Genomic DNA, 18,288 nt, shown 5'->3' with positions numbered 1-18,288 from the left:
CATCGTTACTTTATGTTACCTCAAGTACGGCTGCCATAAAGGTAGTCTGCCCTGCTACTTAAGTTTAGTTGTTCAGTCGTGTCTGACTCTTTGCGACCCCATGGACTGTAGCCTGCCTAGCTCCTCCATCTATGGGATTTTCCAGGCAAGAGTATTGGACTGGGTTGCCATTTCCTTCTCCAGGGGATTTTCCCGACCCAGGGATTGAACCTTGGTCTAAAATGTCGGCAGATACTTTACCTTCTGAGCCACCAGGGAAGTCCCCAGCTACTTAAACAATCCAAAATGGTTTGTACTTACTAAAACATTGCTAAAGCAAACTGCTGTTATTATAACCCCACATAGTTCTTACTACTCCCCATGCTTTTGCTTCTCTTAAATGTTTCTTCCAGATCAACCTGACAATCCAAACACAGTAACACTTTCAAGTCTCAAGCACTATCTTTCAAGGTCCAAGTGATAAAAAACCACAATTCAACCTGTTTCTCTCTGACCCTCTCTAGCAGTTTTACACATGCGTATGTACCAAAGAAACACACATTTGGTTGGGAGATTGGGACTAACACACACACACTGCACACTATTGTGTATGAAACAGATCACTAGTGAGGACCAACTGCATAGCACAGGGAAGGCTACTCAATATTCTGCAATGGCCTATACGGGAAAAGAATCTAAAAAAGAGGTGATACACACACACACACACACACACACACACACACACACAACAAAGAAACATTTGGCCATGGGCTGACCTGAAATAAGGTTTCAATTTTCAGATAAATGTAGCTTCAGAACTCAAAGGGATTCCTTATGATCTCTAACCCTGGGACTTTGTACTACACTGACTTCACTAGGCGAATCTTGTAAATGAACAAAAGTGTACTAGGTGGTAGTATTTAGCACAGAGTGATTTTATTCAATATAGGTTAAAAGCAAGAAAAAAGTTTTGATGGGGAAATGCAAGGGTGAGAGAGTCACAGCATCTCCCGCTTTCACGTACTTACATTACTCAGGGCTTACATTTCAAAATAATAACAGAAGACAGTACCTCAGAATCCCAAGGTGATTCTATATCTTTCTCCTCTCCCAGTCCTAGGGCTGACATCATGCCTGTAAAATGCAGTCACAGATACATTAATGAGAACATTCACTACTATGAATTTTAAAGACGTATGTAAGTCTACCTCTATCCACAAATATTTCAATAAAATAAAGTAGTGGAAAAGAATTTCAGAGGGTTGAAGCATTTTCAGGAAGAATAAGTTGGTAGTAGGTGGGACACTTCTGAAGAAAGAGAGCAAAAGAAGTGTACTTAAAATGAAATGGATATTGAATTTGGATCTATACCATTTACATGTTTTTATATTTGCTTTTAAGTATAGACAAAATTTACAGGCATTCACTAACTTACCACTTCTATCATTTTCACGTGCTCTATCAACAGAAGTCAAATGGTCATGATTTGCTTGCCCTTGGGGAGCTCTTTCAATAATATCAGTATCACTTTCTTTTTCAACAAGTTCTGGCTTTGTGGCTCCTTCCTATAAAAACAAGACAAAATGAAACCAAAACCCAACTTCAGAAAACATATTCATTCATTGGTCCTTCACCCCGTCAGTGAGACGACAAACAATCACTGTGTCTAGCACATCCTCTAGGGTGTCCTGGGAGAAGTTAGAACTGTAAAGAGAAGAGTGACTCTGCTCTGCGTCTAGGCAAGGCAGAGACACATGGACACAAACAAGAGCAGAAGAGTATCCTTTGACATCTCTGCAGCTGAAGTGGACAGAGCACAGGATGCACACAAAGGAGAGAGGAGGCAGGTGTACCTGCGAAGTTCAAGGAACGCTGTGACAAAGGGCTGTGTCTCAGAAGACAGAGTGCAGAGCTGGGGTGTGATGGGGATTCTAGGAAGGATGGCATGAACCAACAGATGAGGTGTGAAACAATGTTCACAAGTCATGTGGAAAACTAGATCACAGTTACTGGGAACTGTATAGAGAGACAAAACTGGAGGACCAGGTTCAAACAGGGAAAAGCAAGTGTCATCTTCTTCCTTCAAGTGACAGGGATCTACTAAACACATAAAGGCATTACATCATCACAAATTTATTTTATTTGGTGCCATGCTTTTATTCAAATGAAAGGGAAAAGACTACACTGCACTAGGAAGTAGAAAGTTCAGTTTAGCTCAGACACTCAGTTGTGTCCGACTCTTTGCGGCCCCATGGACTGCAGCATGCCAGGCCTCCCTGTCCATTGCCAACTCCCAAAGTTTACTCAAACTCATGTCCATTGAGTCGATGATGCCATCTAACCATCTCATCCTCTGTCATCCCCTTCTTCTCCTGCCTTCAATCTTTCCTAGCATCAGGGTCTTTTCTAATGAGTCAGTTCTTCACATTAGGTGGCCAAAGTTTCAGTTTCAGCATCAGTCCTTCCAGTTAATATCAGGACTGATTTAGGATGGACTGGTTGGATCTCCTTGCAGTCCAAGGGCCTGTTAAGAGTCTTCTCCAACACCACAGTTTAAAAGCATCAATTCTTTGGCGCTCACCTGTCTTTATAGTCCAACTCTCACATCCGTACATGACTACTGGAAAAATCACAGCTTTGACCATACGGACTTTTGTTGGCAAAGTAATGTCTCTGGTTTTTAATATGTTATCTAGATTGGTCATAACTTTTCTTCCAAGGAGCAAGTGTCTTTTAATTTCATGGCTGCAGTCACCATCTGCAGTGATTTTGGAACCCAAGAAAATATAGTCTGTCATTGTTTCCACTGTTTCCCCATCTATTTGCCATGAAGTGATGGGACTGGATGCCATAATCTTAGTTTTCTGAATGTTGAGTTTTAAGCCAACTTTTTCACTCTCCTCTTTCACCTTCATCAAGAGGCTCTTTAGTTCTTTGCTTTCTGCCATAACGGTGGTGTCATTTGCATATCTGAGGTTATTGATATTTCTCCCAGCAATCTTGATTCTAGCTTGTGCTTCATCCAGCCCAGAGTTTCTCATGATGTACTCTGCATATAACTTAAATAAGCAGGGTGACAATATATAGCCTTGATGTACTCCTTTCCCTATTTGGATATTTGGCCTTGGAGTACAGAATGCAGGGCAAAGGCTAATAGAGTTTTGTCAAGTGATCGCACTGGTCATAGCAAACACCCTCTTCCAGCAACACAAGAGAAGACTCTACACATGGACATCACCAGATGGTCAATACCAAAATCAGGTTGATTATATTCTTTGCAGCCAAAGATGGAGAAGTTCTATACAGTCAGCAAAAACAAAACTGGGAGCTGACTGTGGCACAGACCATGAACTCATAGCCAAATTCAGACTTAGATTGAAGGAAATAGCAAATAAGACGGTATTTTACAGGAGAGCATTAAAAAAAAACCCTATAAGCAATGCTCCAGAGTGGACAGTAAGTACAGTAGATACTGTACATCACCCAAAGTGTCCATTAAACTGTAATTAAAAAGCTAATTTGGCTTTTAAAATAGCCAAATAAAAATGGTAACAGTCATTCTAAAACAAACTGCAGAGCCAGGAGGAGTGAAAAGATGGACAAGTATATTTTAGAAAGATTACTCTGGCAGCAACATAAAAAAGAACATCAGGGTAGCAAAACTAGAAAAGAATATTTCAAGATTATAGGTGAGACAGTGAGTTATAGTGATAAGATATAAAAAATGATAAGCAGGCAGAAAATACTGAACTTCCTGAGTGACTGGAGGCGGTAATTTCAAGGAAGTTTGGAGTCCAGGATTTTTCCTGCTGTGGCATTTCAGTGATGCTGTCTACTAGGATGGGGAGGACAGATGAAGGGATAGCTTAGAAAGAGTCAGGGATGAGGGAAGCGGCAGGGACAATGCCTTCAGTTTGGGGTGTAATAAATTATTTTGAGGCATGCAAGGGACTCAGAAGAAAGGATTTGGGTAAATACATTTGAATTAGAAATAGATAAACTTATTCAGGAAAAACATACTGTAAAGATAATTATTTGTAAAAGATACTAACCTGGTATAATTAATGCAAACCTAGGCATAATTCTGAACTTTTGAAAATAAGACAATACCAGGGAAAGAAAACTATGAGATTAAAATTGTCAATTATATATTTCAACATATTTCAAGGATATAAAAATATACTTTTATAAATATATGAAAATACTCATTTCTCTCATATTACCATAATAAGCATTTTATTTAATGAAAAGGTTTAATTGTAAAACACCATTTCAAGATGCTACAAGAAGACTCTTTTTTTTTTTTTTTTTTTACTTTATTTTACTTTACAATACTGTATTGGTTTTGCCATACATTGACATGAATCCACCATGGGTGTACATGCGTTCCCAAACATGAACCCCCCCTCCCACCTCCCTCCCCATAACATCTCTCTGGGTCATCACCGTGCACCAGCCCCAAGCATGCTGTATCCTGCGTCGGACATAGACTGGCGATTCGATTCTTACATGATAGTATACATGTTACAATGCCATTCTCCCAAATCATCCCACCCTCTCCCTCTCCCTCTGAGTCCAAAAGTCCATTATACACATCTGTGTCTTTTTTGCTGTCTTGCATACAGGGTCGTCATTGCCATCTTCCTAAATTCCATATATATGTGTTAGTATACTGTATTGGTGTTTTTCTTTCTGGCTTACTTCACTCTGTATAATTGGCTCCAGTTTCATCCATCTCATCAGAACTGATTCAAATGAATTCTTTTTAACGGCTGAGTAATACTCCATTGTGTATATGTACCACAGCTTTCTTATCCATTCATCTGCTGATGGACATCTAGGTTGTTTCCATGTCCTGGCTATTATAAACAGTGCTGCGATGAACATTGGGATACATGTGTCTCTTTCAATTCTGGTTTCCTCGGTGTGTATGCCCAGCAGGGGGATTGCTGGGTCGTGTGGCAGTTCTATTTCCAGTTTTTTAAGGAATCTCCACCCTGTTCTCCAAAGTGGCTATACTAGTTTGCATTCCCACCAACAGTGTAGGAGGGTTCCCTTTTCTCCACACCCTCTCCAGCATTTATTGCTTGCAGATTTTTGGATCGCAGACATTCTGACTGGTGTGAAGTGGTACCTCATTGTGGTTTTGATTTGCATTTCTCTGATAATGAGTGATGTTGAGCATCTTTTCATGTGTTTGTTAGCCATCCGTATGTCTTCTTTGGAGAAATGTCTATTTAGTTCTTTGGCCCATTTTTTGATTGGGTCGTTTATTTTCTGGAATTGAGCTGCAGAAGTTGCTTGTATATTTTTGAGATTAGTTGTTTGTCAGTTGCTTCATTTGCTATTATTTTCTCCCATTCAGAAGGCTGTCTTTTCACCTTGCTTATAGTTTCCTTTGTTGTGCAGAAGCTTTTAATTTTAATTAGATCCCATTTGTTTATTTTTGCTTTTATTTCCAATATTCTGGGAGGTGGATCATAGAGGATCCTGGTATGATTTATGCTGGAGAGTATTTTGCCTATATTCTCCTCTAGGAGTTTTATAGTTTCTGATCTTACATTTAGATCTTTAATCCATTTTGAGTTTATTTTTGTGTGCGGTGTTAGAAAGTGATCTAGTTTCATTCTTTTACAAGTGGTTGACCAGTTTTCCCAGAACCACTTGTTAAAGAGATTGTCTTTACTCCATTGTATATTCTTGCCTCCTTTGTCAAAGATAAGGTGTCCATAGGTGTGTGGATTTATCTCTGGGCTTTCTATTTTATTCCATTGATCTATATTTCTGTCTTTGTGGCCAGTACCATACTGTCTTGATGACTGTGGCTTTGTAGTAGAGCCTGAAGTCAGCAAGTTGATTCCTCCAGTTCCATTCTTCTTTCTCAAGATTGCTTTGGCTGTTCGAGGTTTTTTGTATTTCCATACAAATATTGAAATTATTTGTTCTAGTTCTGTGAAAAATATGGCTGGTAGCTTGATAGGGGTTGCATTGAATTTGTAAATTGCTTTGGGTAGTATACTCATTTTCACTATATTGATTCTTCCGATCCATGAACATGGTATATTTCTCCATCTATTAGTGTCCTCTTTGATTTCTTTCATCAGTTTTATAGTTTTCTATATATAGGTCTTTAGTTTCTTTAGGTAGATATATTCCTAAGTATTTTATTCTTTTCGTTGCAATGGTGAATGGAATTGTTTCCTTAATTTCTTTTTCTACTTTCTCATTATTAGTGTATAGGAATGCAAGGGATTTCTGTGTGTTGATTTTATATCCTGCAACTTTATTATATTCATTGATTAACTCTAGTAATTTTCTGGTGGAGTCTTTAGGGTTTTCTATGTAGAGGATCATGTCATCCGCAAACAGTGAAAGTTTTACTTCTTCTTTTCCAATTTGGATTCCTTTTATTTCTTTTTCTGCTCTGATTGCTGTGGCCAAAACTTCCAGAACTATGTTGAATAGTAGCGGTGAAAGTGGGCACCCTTGTCTTGTTCCTGACTTTAGGGGAAATGCTTTCAATTTTTCACCATTGAGGATAATGTTTGCTGTGGGTTTGTCATATATAGCCTTTATTATGTTAGACTCTGTTTTAAAATTGATCTTAAAAGACAAGTTTTAATTTGTAGAGGAGAAATGCTTATGTGAGGATGGAAGTATGAGGCATTTTAAAGTACTACTATGACATAAGAAAGAAATAGAAAACCCCATTTGAAAAGATCTCATTCAAAATTGATGGTGAAATCAAAAGCTTTACAGACTAAGCAAAAGTTAAGAGAATTTAGCACCACCAAACCAGCCTTACAACAAATACTAAAGGGATTTACAGCCAGTAAACACAAGAGAAAGGAAAGACCTACAAAAACAAACCCAAAACAATTACGAAAATGTTAACAGGAACATATATATTGATTATTACTTTAAATTAAATGGATTCAATTCACCAACCAAAAGATACAGGATAACTGAATGAATACAAAAACAAGAGCCAAATATATACTGCCCACAAGAGACTGCTTCAGACCTAGAGACACATACAGACTGAAAGTAAATGGATGGAAAAAGATATTCCATTTGAACGGTAACCAAAAGAAAGCCAGTGTGGCAATCCTTATTTCACACAAATAGACTTTTAAATAAGGACTATTATAAGAGACAAAGAAGGACACTACATAAAAAGGATCAATCCAAGAAGAAGACATAACAATTGGAAATATTTATGCCCCCCACATGGAAGCACCTCAATACACAAGGCAAACACTAACAGGCATAAGAGGGGAATTCAACAGCAACACAGTCATAGTGGGGGACTTTAACACCCCACTTACACCAATGGACAGATCATCAAAACAGAGAATCAATACGGAAACACAAAACTTCGGTGAAACATTAGACCCAATGGATCTAATTGATATCTTCAGGACTTTCTATCCAAATGCAGAATATACTTTGTTCGCAACTGCACATGGAACATTCTCCAGGATAGACCACATCTTGGGCCACAAATCAAGCCTCAGTAAATTTAAAAAATTGAAAATATATCATGTATCTCCTCTGACCACAACACTATGAGACTAGATATCAACTACAGGAGAAAAATGTAAAAAAACACGAACTCATGGAGATTAAACAATTCATTACTAAATAACGAAAAGGTTATTGAAGAAATAAGAAAGGAAATCAAAAGATTCCTAGAAACAAATGACACAAAAACACAACCACCCAAAACCTATGGGATTCAGTAAAAGCACTTCTAAGAGAGAAGTTGATAGCAGCAAAATCCTACCTCCAGGACAAGAAAAGCATCGCACAGGCAACACCCTACATTTAAAGCAGCTGGAAAAAGAACCAAAACCTCTCAAAGTCAGCAGAAGGAAAGCAATCATACAGATCAGGGCAGAAATAAATGAAAAAGAAAATGAAGGAAACAATAGCAAAGATTAATCAGACTGAACACTGGTTCTTTGAGAAGATAAGCAAAATGGACAAACCACTAGCCAGACTCATCAAGAACAGAAGGGAGAAAAATCAAATTGACAGGATTAGAAGTGAAAAAGGAGAGGTTACAACAGACAACACAGAGATGAAAAGGATCATGAGAGAATGTTCTGAGCAACAATATGCTAATAAAAGGGACAACTGAGAGGAAATGGACAGATTCTTAGAAAAGTTCAACCTCCCAAAACTGAATCAGGGAGAAATAAAAATTACAAACAAGCCAATTACAAACACTGAAATTGAAAGTGTTATCCAAAATCTCCCAAAAACAAAAGCCCAGGGCCAGATGGCTTCACAGGGTAATTTTATCAAACGTTTAGAGAAGAGCTAATGCCTATTTTTCTGAAACTCTTCCAAAAAATTGCAGAGGAAGGAACACTTCCGAACTCATTTTATGAGGCCAAAATCACCTCGATACCAAAACTAGGCAGAGACAACACAAAAAAGAAAATTACAGGCCAATATCACTGACAAACACAGATGTAAAAATCCTCAACAAAATTCTAGCAAACACGATTCAACAACACATTCAATAGCTCATATACCATGATCAATTTGGGTTTATGCCAGGGATGCAAGGATTCTTCAATATACACAAACCAATTTCAATGTGATGCACCATCTTAACAAACTGAAAAATAAAAACCATATGATCATCTCAATAGAGGCAGAAAAAGCCTTTGACACAATTCAGCACCTGTTTATGACAAAAACGCTTCAAAAAATGGACACAGGAGGAACCTTTGTCAACATAGTAAAGGCCATATAGAATAAACCCACAGCAAACATTATTCTCAATAAGGAAAAATGAAAAGCATTCCCTCTAAGATCACGAACAAGACAAAGTTGTCCGTTCTCACCACAATTATTCAGCATGGTTTTGGAAGTCCTAGCTATGGCAATCAGAGAAGAAAAAGAAATTAAAAGAATCCAGATCTGAAAAGAAGAAGTAAAACTCTTACTTTTGCAAATGACATGATACTGCACATAGAAAACCCAAAAGAAACTATCTATTTTCTAGTAAAAGAAATTTTCTAGAGCTAAATAATGAATTTAGCAAGGTTGTATGATACAAGGTCAATACACAGAAATCACTTGAATTCCTATATACTAACAATGAAAAATCAGAAAGCGAAATTAAGGAGCCAATCCCATTCACCACTGCAACAAAAAGAATAAAGTATCTAGTAATAAACCTACCTAAGGAGACAAAAGATGGAAAATTCTAAGACACCGAGAAAAGAGAAGAAAGACGACATAAACAGGTGGAGAGATATTCCATATTCCTGGGGAGGAAGAATGAATAGTGTGAAAATGACTATATTTCCAAATGCAATCTACAGATTCAGTCTGATCACTTTCAAATTACCAATGGCATTTTTCATAGAACTAGAACAATATATACAATGGACTATTACTCAGCCATAAAGAGAAACACATTTAAGTCAGTTCTAACGAGGTTGACAAACCTAGAGCCTATTCTCCGGAGTGAAAGGAAAGTCAGAAAGAGAAGTATAAATATCATATACTATTCGCATATACATGGAATCTACAAAGATTCTGAATCTACAATGGTACTAATGAATTTATTTGCAGGGCAGGAAGGGAGAAACAGATATAGAGAACAGACTTACAGACATGGGGGGAGGGGAAGAGGGGAGAGGGTGAGATGGATGGAAAGAGTAACATGGAAACTTACAACTCCATATGTAAAATAGATAGCCAATGGGAATTTGTTGTATGACTCAGGGAACTCAGAAAGGGACTCTTGTGACAATCTAGAAGGTCGGGATGGGGAGGGAGATGGGAGGAGGGTTTGGGAGGGAGGGGACATGGGTGTACCTATGGCTGATTCTTGATGTTTGACAGAAGACAACAAAATTCTGTAACGCGATTATCCTTCAATTGAAAAATAAATCAGTTCAGTTCAGTTCAGTTCAGTTCAGTCGCTCAGTCATGTCCGACTCTGCGACCCCGTGAACCGCAGCACGCCAGGCCTCCCTGTCCATCATCATCTCCCGGAGTTCACTCAGACTCACGTCCATCGAGTCCGTGATGCCATCCAGCCAACTCATTCTGGGTCATCCCCTTCTCCTCCTGCCCCCAATCTCTCCCAGCATCAGAGTCTTTTCCAATGAGTCAACTCTTGGGAGGGAGGGGACATGGGTGTACCTATGGCTGATTCTTGATGTTTGACAGAAAACAAAATTCTGTAAAGTGATTATCCTTCAATTGAAAAATAAATACATTTTCTAAAAATCCCATTTGAAAATTTCATCGTTTTCTTCTTCTTTCCTGGTAAACAGCACACTAATGGCTCTAATTTTCTATCTATGCCCTCTTCAATGGCAGATAAAGACTGAAGGAACAATCTAGATATTAAAAAAGTTTATAGTAAAACTATGATTATCCAAGTTGGAAATTTAAAAGTTTTCAAATACATCTATGATTTTCAAGCAAGATTCAATATTCACATCAGGAAAGAACAAATGAGCTGAAAAAATCAAGTAACCACAATGACTGAGTTTTAGATATGGAAGAATTTGCATTTTAGTTTAACATGTATAACAAAGAACTGACATGCTAATTTAACACCTATAAATACTAAAGCTAATAAAGCTTCTTAAATATAAAACTTAACTTAAAAATAACTTCTTAACTTAAAAAAATACTTCTTAAAAATAAACTTCTTAAAGTTTTATTCTTTAATAAAATTCTTAAAATGGAATATATATATTACTAGAGATATTTTAAAAAGTAAAAAATTATCTTTCTGAGATTATTTTATAAACTCTGTTGGTAATTCTTCTTTCCTTATGATTTTATAACAAGTAGTCTACATAAGAAAAAAATCATGAATTGTGATTTCATTCATTTAATGTGTGTAATTGCCCATTACTTGCAGATGTTAGGAAAAGATAAATCAGAATCTCTCCAGGGAGGCGGCGGGCAGAGTTCTACATTTTTTTCTTTAAGACTGTTGCAGCTTTAAATTTTTTCATGTCACGAAGAGAGCTTAGGAATCTCATTTATATAATTATAAATTATAATTTTAGTAAAAGACAAGATAAAATGCTTATTTATTTCCTCTTTATTTTCAAAAAGATCCAAAACCTCCAGCAAGATCATACCAAACAGTAAGATAAATTAGTTAAGTACATTAAGTATGTATCAAACAGTAAGTTAGTAACCACAAGAAACAGAAGGGCCACAAATTCTTAATTCATAATATATCGAGTTGACTCATTGGAAAAGACTCTGATGCTGGGAGGGATTGGGGGCAGGAGGAGAAGGGGACGACAGAGGATGAGATGGCTGGATGGCCATTTTGATGGCCATCTGACTCGATGGACGTGAGTCTGAGTGAACTCCGGGAGTTGGTGATGGACAGAGAGGCCTGGTGTGCTGCGATTCATGGGGTCGCAAAGAGTCGGACATGACTGAGCGACTGAACTGAACTGAACTGAAGGCCTAAAACAGAGCTCATCTAGAATTGCCTATGAATGAAAGTTTTGCTAGATTAAACAGAAGACATCACTTGATTAATTTCAAAGTGAGAATTTTTAAAAAAAGAGAAATCACTTCAAATTGAAATGAACTTCCAGGGGGAACTATATTCAATATAGATATATACATATACAAGTGTAACCAAGTCACATTGCTATACACCTGAAACTAACACAGTATTGTAAATGACTACACTTCAATTAAAGAAAAAAACAAAAATAACCACCAACCTCAAAAACAACCACCAAAAAAGCTAAGTATCAAATTTTCTTTCAGTTCTTCACAAAAATCAGCTATATGTCATTCAGAAGAGTATAAGTATTGAGTTTTCACAACCTCACTTTCTCCTAAGTTGAATTTGAAATAATTTATCTCATATTTATAATATAGAGTACCTCATCTGACTTACCCCCACTATTTCTGTTGTGTTTGTAAAATAATCTGTTTCATCTTGACCTTCATTCCGTCTCATATTCATCTTTTTAAAAATTTTTATTTATTTTAATTGGAGGCTAATTGCAATAGTGTATTGGTTTTACCATACATCAACATGAATCCACCACGGGTGTACATGAGTTTCCCATCTTGAACCCCTCCTCCCACCTCCCTCCCCATACCATCCCTCTGGGTCATCACAGTGCACCAGCCCCAAGCATCCTGTATCATGCATCGAACCTGGACTGATGATTCGTTTCACATATGATATTATACATGTTTCAATGCCATTCTCCCAAATCATCCCACCCTTGCCCCCTCCCACAGAGTCCAAAAGACTGTTCTATACATCTGTGTCCCTTTTGCTGTCTTGCATACAGGGTTATCGTTACCATCTTTCTAAATTCCATATATATGCATCAGTATACTGTATTGGTGTTTTTCTTTCTGGCTTACTTCACTCTGTATAATAGGCTCCAGTTTTATCCACCACGTTAGAACTGATTTAAATGTATTCTTTTTAATGGTTGAGTAATATTGCATTGTGTATATGTACCACAGCTTTCTTATCCATTTGTCTGCTGATGGACATCTAGGTTGCTTCCAAGTCCTGGCTATTATAAACAGTGCTGTGATGAACATTGGGATACACATGTCTCTTTCAATTCTGGTTTCCTCAGTGTGTATGTCCAGCAGTGGGATTGCTGGGTCGTGTGGCAGTTCTATTTCCAGTTTTTTAAGGAATCTCCATACTGTTCTCCATAGTGGCTGTACTAGTTTGCATTCCCACCAACAGTATAAAAGGGTTCCCTTTTCTCCACACCCTCTCCAGCATTTATTGCTTTGTAGACTTTTGGGTAGCAGCCATTCTGACTGGCGTGAAATGGTACCTCATTGTGGTTTTGATTTGCATTTCTCTGATAATGAGTGATGTTGAGCATCTTTTCATGTTTGTTAGCCATCTGTATGTCTTCTTTGGAGAAATGTCTGTTTAGATCTTTGGCCCATTTTTTGATTGGGTCGTTTATTTTTCTGGAATTGAGCTGCAGGAGTTGCTTGTATATTTTTGAGATTAATTCTTTGTCAGTTGCTTCATCTGCTATTATTTTCTCCCATTCTGAAGACTGTCTTTTCACCTTGCTTATATTTTCCTTCGTTGTGCAGAAGCTTTTAATTTTAATTAGGTCCCATTTGTTTATTTTTGCTTTTATTTCCAATATTTTGGGAGGTGGGTCATAGAGGATCCTGCTGTGATTTATGTTGGAGAGTGTTTTGCCTATATTCTCCTCTAGGAGTTTTATAGTTTCTGGTCTTAACGTTTAGATCTTTAATCCATTTTGAGTTTATTTTTATGTATGGTGTTAGAAACTGTTCTAGTTTCATTCTTTTACAAGTGGTTGACCACTTTCAATTTGTTAATGTGGTGTATTACATTGATTGATTTGAGGATATTGAAGACTCATTGCATCCCTGGGATAAAGCCCATTTGGTCATGATGTATGATCTTTTTAATGTGTTGTTGGATTCTGATTGCTAGAATTTTGTTAAGGATTTTTGCATCTATGTTCATTAGTGATATTGGCCTGTAGTTTTCTTTTTTTGTGGCATGTTTATCAGGTTTTGGTATTAGGATGATGGTGGCCTCATAGAATGAGTCTGGAAGTTTACCTTCCTCTGCAATTTTCTGGAAGTTTGAGTAGGATAGGTGTTAGCTCATCTCTAAGTTTTTGGTAGAATTCATCTGTGAAGCCGTCTGAACCTGGGCTTTTGTTTGCTGGAAAATTTCTGATTACGGTTTCAATTTCCGTGCTTGTGATGGGTCTGTTAAGATTTTCTATTTCTTCCTGGTTCAGTTTTGGAAAGTTGTACTTTTCTAAGTATTTGTCCATTTCTTCCATGTAGTCCATTTTATTGGCATATAATTGCTGATAGTAGTCTCTTATGATCCTTTGTATTTCTGTGTTGTCTGTTGTGGTCTCTCCATTTTCATTTCTAATTTTATTGATTTGATTTTTCTCCCTTTGTTTCTTGATGAGTCTGGCTAATGGTTTGTCAGTTTTATTTATCCTTTCAAAGAACCAGCTTTTGGCTTTGTTGATTTTTGCTATGGTCTCTTTTGTTTCTTTTACATTTATTTCTGCCCTAATTTTTAAGATTTCTTTCCTTCTACTAACCCTGAGGTTTTTCATTTCTTCCTTTTCTAGTTGCTTGAGGTGCAGAGTTAGGTTATTTATTTGACTTTTTCTTGTTTCTTGAGGTATGCCTGTATTGCTATGAACTTTCCCCTTAGCACTGTTTTTACAGTGTCCCATAGGTTTTGGGTTGTTGTGTTTTCATTTTCATTCATTTCTAGGCATATTTTGATTTCTTCTGTGATTTGTTGGTTATTCAGAAGCATGTTGTTCAGCCTCCGTATGTTGGAATTTTTAATAGTTTTTCTCCTGTAATTGAGATCTAATCTTACTGCACTGCAGTCAGAAAAGATGCTTGGAATGATTTCAATTTTTTTGAATTTACCAAGGCTAGATTTATGGCCCAGGATGTAATCTATCCTGGAGAAGGTTCCATGTGTGCTTGAGAAAAGGTGAAATTCCTTGTTTGGGGGTGAAACGTCCTATAGATATCAATTAGGTCTAACTGGTCTATTGTATCATTTAAAGTTTGTGTTTGCTTGTTAATTTTCTGTTTAGTCGATCTATCCCTAGGTGTGAGTGGGGTATTAAAGTCTCCCACTATTATTGTGTTATTGTTAATTTTCCCTTTCATACTTGTTAGCATTTGTCTTACATATTGCAGTGCTCCTATGCTGGGTGCATATATAATTGTTATATCTTCTTCTTGGATTGATCCTTTGATCATTATGTAGTGTCCTTCTTTGTCTCTTTTCTCAGCCTTTGTTTTAAAGCCTAGTTTATCTGATATGAGTATAGCTACTCCTGCTTTCTTTTGGTCTCTATTTGCGTGGAATATCTTTTTCCAGCCCTTCACTTTCCGTCTGTATGTGTCCCTTCTTTTGAGGTGGTCTCTTGTAGACAACATATATAGGGATCTTGTTTTTGTATCCATTCAGCCAGTCTTTGACTTTTGGTTGGGGCATTCAACCCATTTACGTTTAAGGTAATTATTGATAAGTTTGATACCGTTGCCATTTACTTTATTGTTTTGGGTTCGAGTTTATACTCCCTTTTTGTGTTTCCTGTCTAGAGAATATCCTTTAGCATTTGTTGGAGAGCTGGTTTGGTGGTGCTAAATTCTCTCAGTTTTTGCTTGTCTGTAAAGCTTTTGATTTCTCCTTCATATTTGAATGAGATCCTTGCTTCGTACAGTAATCTGGGCTGTAGGTTATTGTTTCATCACTTTGAGTATGTCCTGCCATTCCCTCCTGGCCTGAAGTGTTTCTATTGAAAGCTCAGCTGTTATCCTTATGGGAATCCCCTTGTGTGTTATTTGTTGTTTTTCCCTTGCTGCTTTTAATATTTGTTCTTTGTGTTTGATCTTCTTTAATTTGATTAATACGTGTCCTGGGGTGTTTTGCCTTGGGTTTATACTGTTTTGGACTCTGGGTTTCTTGGACTTGGGTGATTATTTCCTTCCCAATTTTAGGGAAGTTTTCAACTATTATCTCTTCAAGTATTTTCTCATGGTCTTTCTTTTTGTCGTCTTCTTCTGGGACTCCTATGATTCGAATGTTGGGGCGTTTAACATTGTCCCAGAGGTCTCTGAGATTGTCCTCATTTCTTTTAATTCGTTTTTCTTTTTTCCTCTCTGATTCATTTATTTCTACCATTCTATCTTCTGTTTCACTAATCCTATCTTCTGACTCCATTATTCTACTATTTGTTGCCTCCAGAATGTTTCTGATCTCATTTATTGCATTATTCATTATATATTGACTCTTTTTATTTCTTCTAGGTCTTTGTTAAACCTTTCTTGCATTGTTCAATCCTTGTCTCCAGGCTATTTATCTGTGATTCCATTTTGATTTCAAGATTTTGGATCATTTTCACTATCATTATTCAGAATTCTTTAACAGGTAGATTCCCTATCTCTTCCTCTTTTGTTTGGTTTGGTGGGCATTTATCCTATTCCTTTACCTGCTGGGTATTCCTCTGTCTCTTCATCTTGGTTATATTGCTGTGTTTGGGGTGGCCTTTCTGTATTCTGCAGTTTGTGGAGTTCTCTTTATTATGGAGTTTCCTCACTGTGGGTGGGGTTGTACAGGTGGCTTGTCAAGGTTTCTTGGTTAGGGAGGCTTGTGTCAGTGTTCTGGCGTGTGGAGCTGGATTTCTTCTCTCTGAAGTGCAACAAAATGTCCAGTATGAGTTGTGAGATGTCAGTGGGTTTAGAGTGACTTTGGGCAGCCTGTATATTGAAGCTCAGGGCTATGTTCCTGTGTTGCTGGAGAATTTACATGATATGTCTTGCTCTGGAACTTGTTGGCCCTTGAGTGGTGCTTGGTTTCAGTGTAGGTATGGAGGCATTTGGTGAGCTCCTGTTGATTAATGTTCCCTGGAGTCAGGAGTTCTCTGGTGTTCTCAGGGTTTGAACTTAAGCCTCCTGCTTCTGGTTTTCAGTCTTATTTTTACAGTAGTCTCAAGACTTCTCCATCTATACAGCACCATTGATAAAACATCTAGGTGAAAGATGAAAAGTTTCTCCACAGTGAGGGACATCCAGAGAGGTTCACAGAGTTACATGGAGAAGAGGGAGGATGGAGATAGAGGTGACCAGGATGAGTTGAGGTGGAATCAAAAGAGGAGAGAGCAAGCTAGCCATTAATCACTTCCTTATGTGCGCTCCACAGTCTGGACTGCTCAGAGATGTTCACAGCGTTACACACAGAAGAGAAGAGGGAGGAAGGAGACAGAGGTGGCCAGGAGGATAAAGGGGGAATCAAAAGGAGAGAGACCGATCCAGCCAGTAATCAGTTTCCTAAGTGTTCTCCACCATCTGGCACACACAAAGAGATTCACAGAGTTGGGTAGAGAAGAGAAGGGGGATGGAGGAGATAGAGGCAACCTGGTGGAGAAAAAGGAGTCCAAAGTGGGAGAGAGCAGTCAAGCCAGTAATCTCGCTCCCAAGTAAAAGTGGGTATTGAAGACTGGGTTCTTAAAGGTACAAAATTTATAACATATACCAAAAAGCAAAGATTAAAAATCTAGAGTAGAGGTTGGATTTTCAAAAATTCAATATTAAAGAAAAAAAAAACAAAGTCATAAAATTTATAAAATATATATACATGAAGTTTGCTTTAAAAAATAGGGTCTTTCTCTCTCTTTTTTTTTGTTTGCAAAGTAATAGTAGGTTATAAAAATGAAAATTAAAGGAGTAATAGAGGACTTAAAATTTTAAAAATTTTTTTAAAAATTAAAGAATGATAGTAAAAATATATCTAGGACTTTCTCTGGTGATGTTGTGGGCAGTGTGGGGTCAGTTCATTTTCGGATAGTTCCTTGATCCAGCTTATATTTCTCAAGATCTATAGGCCCCTTCCCATGTAGTCGGTACTAACGACAGGGTTTTAATCTATTGCACCTGTCACTTCCAAGGCGGTTCCCTCTGTTTTAGCTTCTTCTGTTTGCTGGTCTCTTCAGTGTCTGTTTTCCACCCTGACACAAGGGGGCCAGTGGTGGACACTTTTTTTAGGCTCAGTTGTTCAGTCGTGCTGTGGGGAGGGAGGGACACTGCAAACAAATAACACTGGCGTGTGCTTGCAGTGTCTCAGCCACACTGGGCCTGCCTCCCACTCATTGCGTGTGTGCCCTCCCTGCCCACACTGCTCAGGCTCTAGATTGCTCTGCCAGGAACCGTCAGAGGCTGGCCCTGAGCTGCATGCACCTACCAGGTCTAAGCTCTTCAGGTTCAGGCACTCGGGTAGTCCTCAGAGGCGCAGACTCCATTGGGCCTGCGTTTTGTGCCCTTTCTAGGTCCAAGCAGCTCAGGTGACCAGGTGTTTGGCAAGTATGGTCGCTGTGACTTATCACCTCCCCCGCCCCTGACGCTCGGTTTTCTGGGTGTACAACTGGCGCACCTTCTCAGGTGGATGTTGACTGTCCAGAATCCCAAGAAGTCTTGGTTAGCAACAGAGCCTGCTTGCAGTTTGGTAGATAATGCCTCTCTGGGGCTGCGATTGCCCCCTTCCGGCTCTGGCTGCCCTTGCCGGCCTGCAGCCGGCTAGCTCTGCTCAGTCCTTTGTTCTGTGAGCGGGCCTGGTGGCATCTTAGGTTACGGCTTTTCATATGGTAGCTATCCCACAGTCTGGTTTGCTAGCCCAAGTTAGTTCCCTCAGATTGCCCTTGGGGCATTCAGGCCCGGTCCTTACTGTAAGCAATGCAGCCCACACTTCCCTGCTCAGCACCCCCTTGCTAG

The 18,288-nt window shown here is 38.3% G+C and overlaps 1 protein-coding gene and 1 long non-coding RNA gene across 5 annotated transcripts in view; one reads left to right on the top strand and one right to left on the bottom strand.

Moving 5' to 3' along the window:
- The window catches only part of LOC101107122 (ankyrin repeat domain-containing protein 26-like), a 78,737-nt gene that overhangs the window by 42,301 nt on the left and 18,148 nt on the right, over positions 1–18,288 (bottom strand). For all 4 annotated transcript variants that reach the window (XM_042230430.2, XM_060397171.1, XM_060397169.1 and 1 more), the window contains exons 11-12: positions 1,415–1,544; positions 1,052–1,113 (exon numbers count right to left, since the gene is read on the bottom strand). In XM_042230430.2, coding sequence (XP_042086364.2) covers positions 1,052–1,113; positions 1,415–1,544 — 192 coding nt within the window. The remainder of the gene's footprint in view (positions 1–1,051; positions 1,114–1,414; positions 1,545–18,288) is intronic.
- The window catches only part of LOC121816294 (uncharacterized), an 81,243-nt gene that overhangs the window by 53,395 nt on the left and 9,560 nt on the right, over positions 1–18,288 (top strand). The gene's annotated exons all lie outside the window — the stretch shown is intronic.

Source organism: Ovis aries, chromosome 13, assembly GCF_016772045.2.
Source record: "Ovis aries strain OAR_USU_Benz2616 breed Rambouillet chromosome 13, ARS-UI_Ramb_v3.0, whole genome shotgun sequence".
Taxonomy (NCBI): domain Eukaryota; kingdom Metazoa; phylum Chordata; class Mammalia; order Artiodactyla; family Bovidae; genus Ovis; species Ovis aries.
This window is presented reverse-complemented; position numbering and strand designations above follow the sequence as displayed.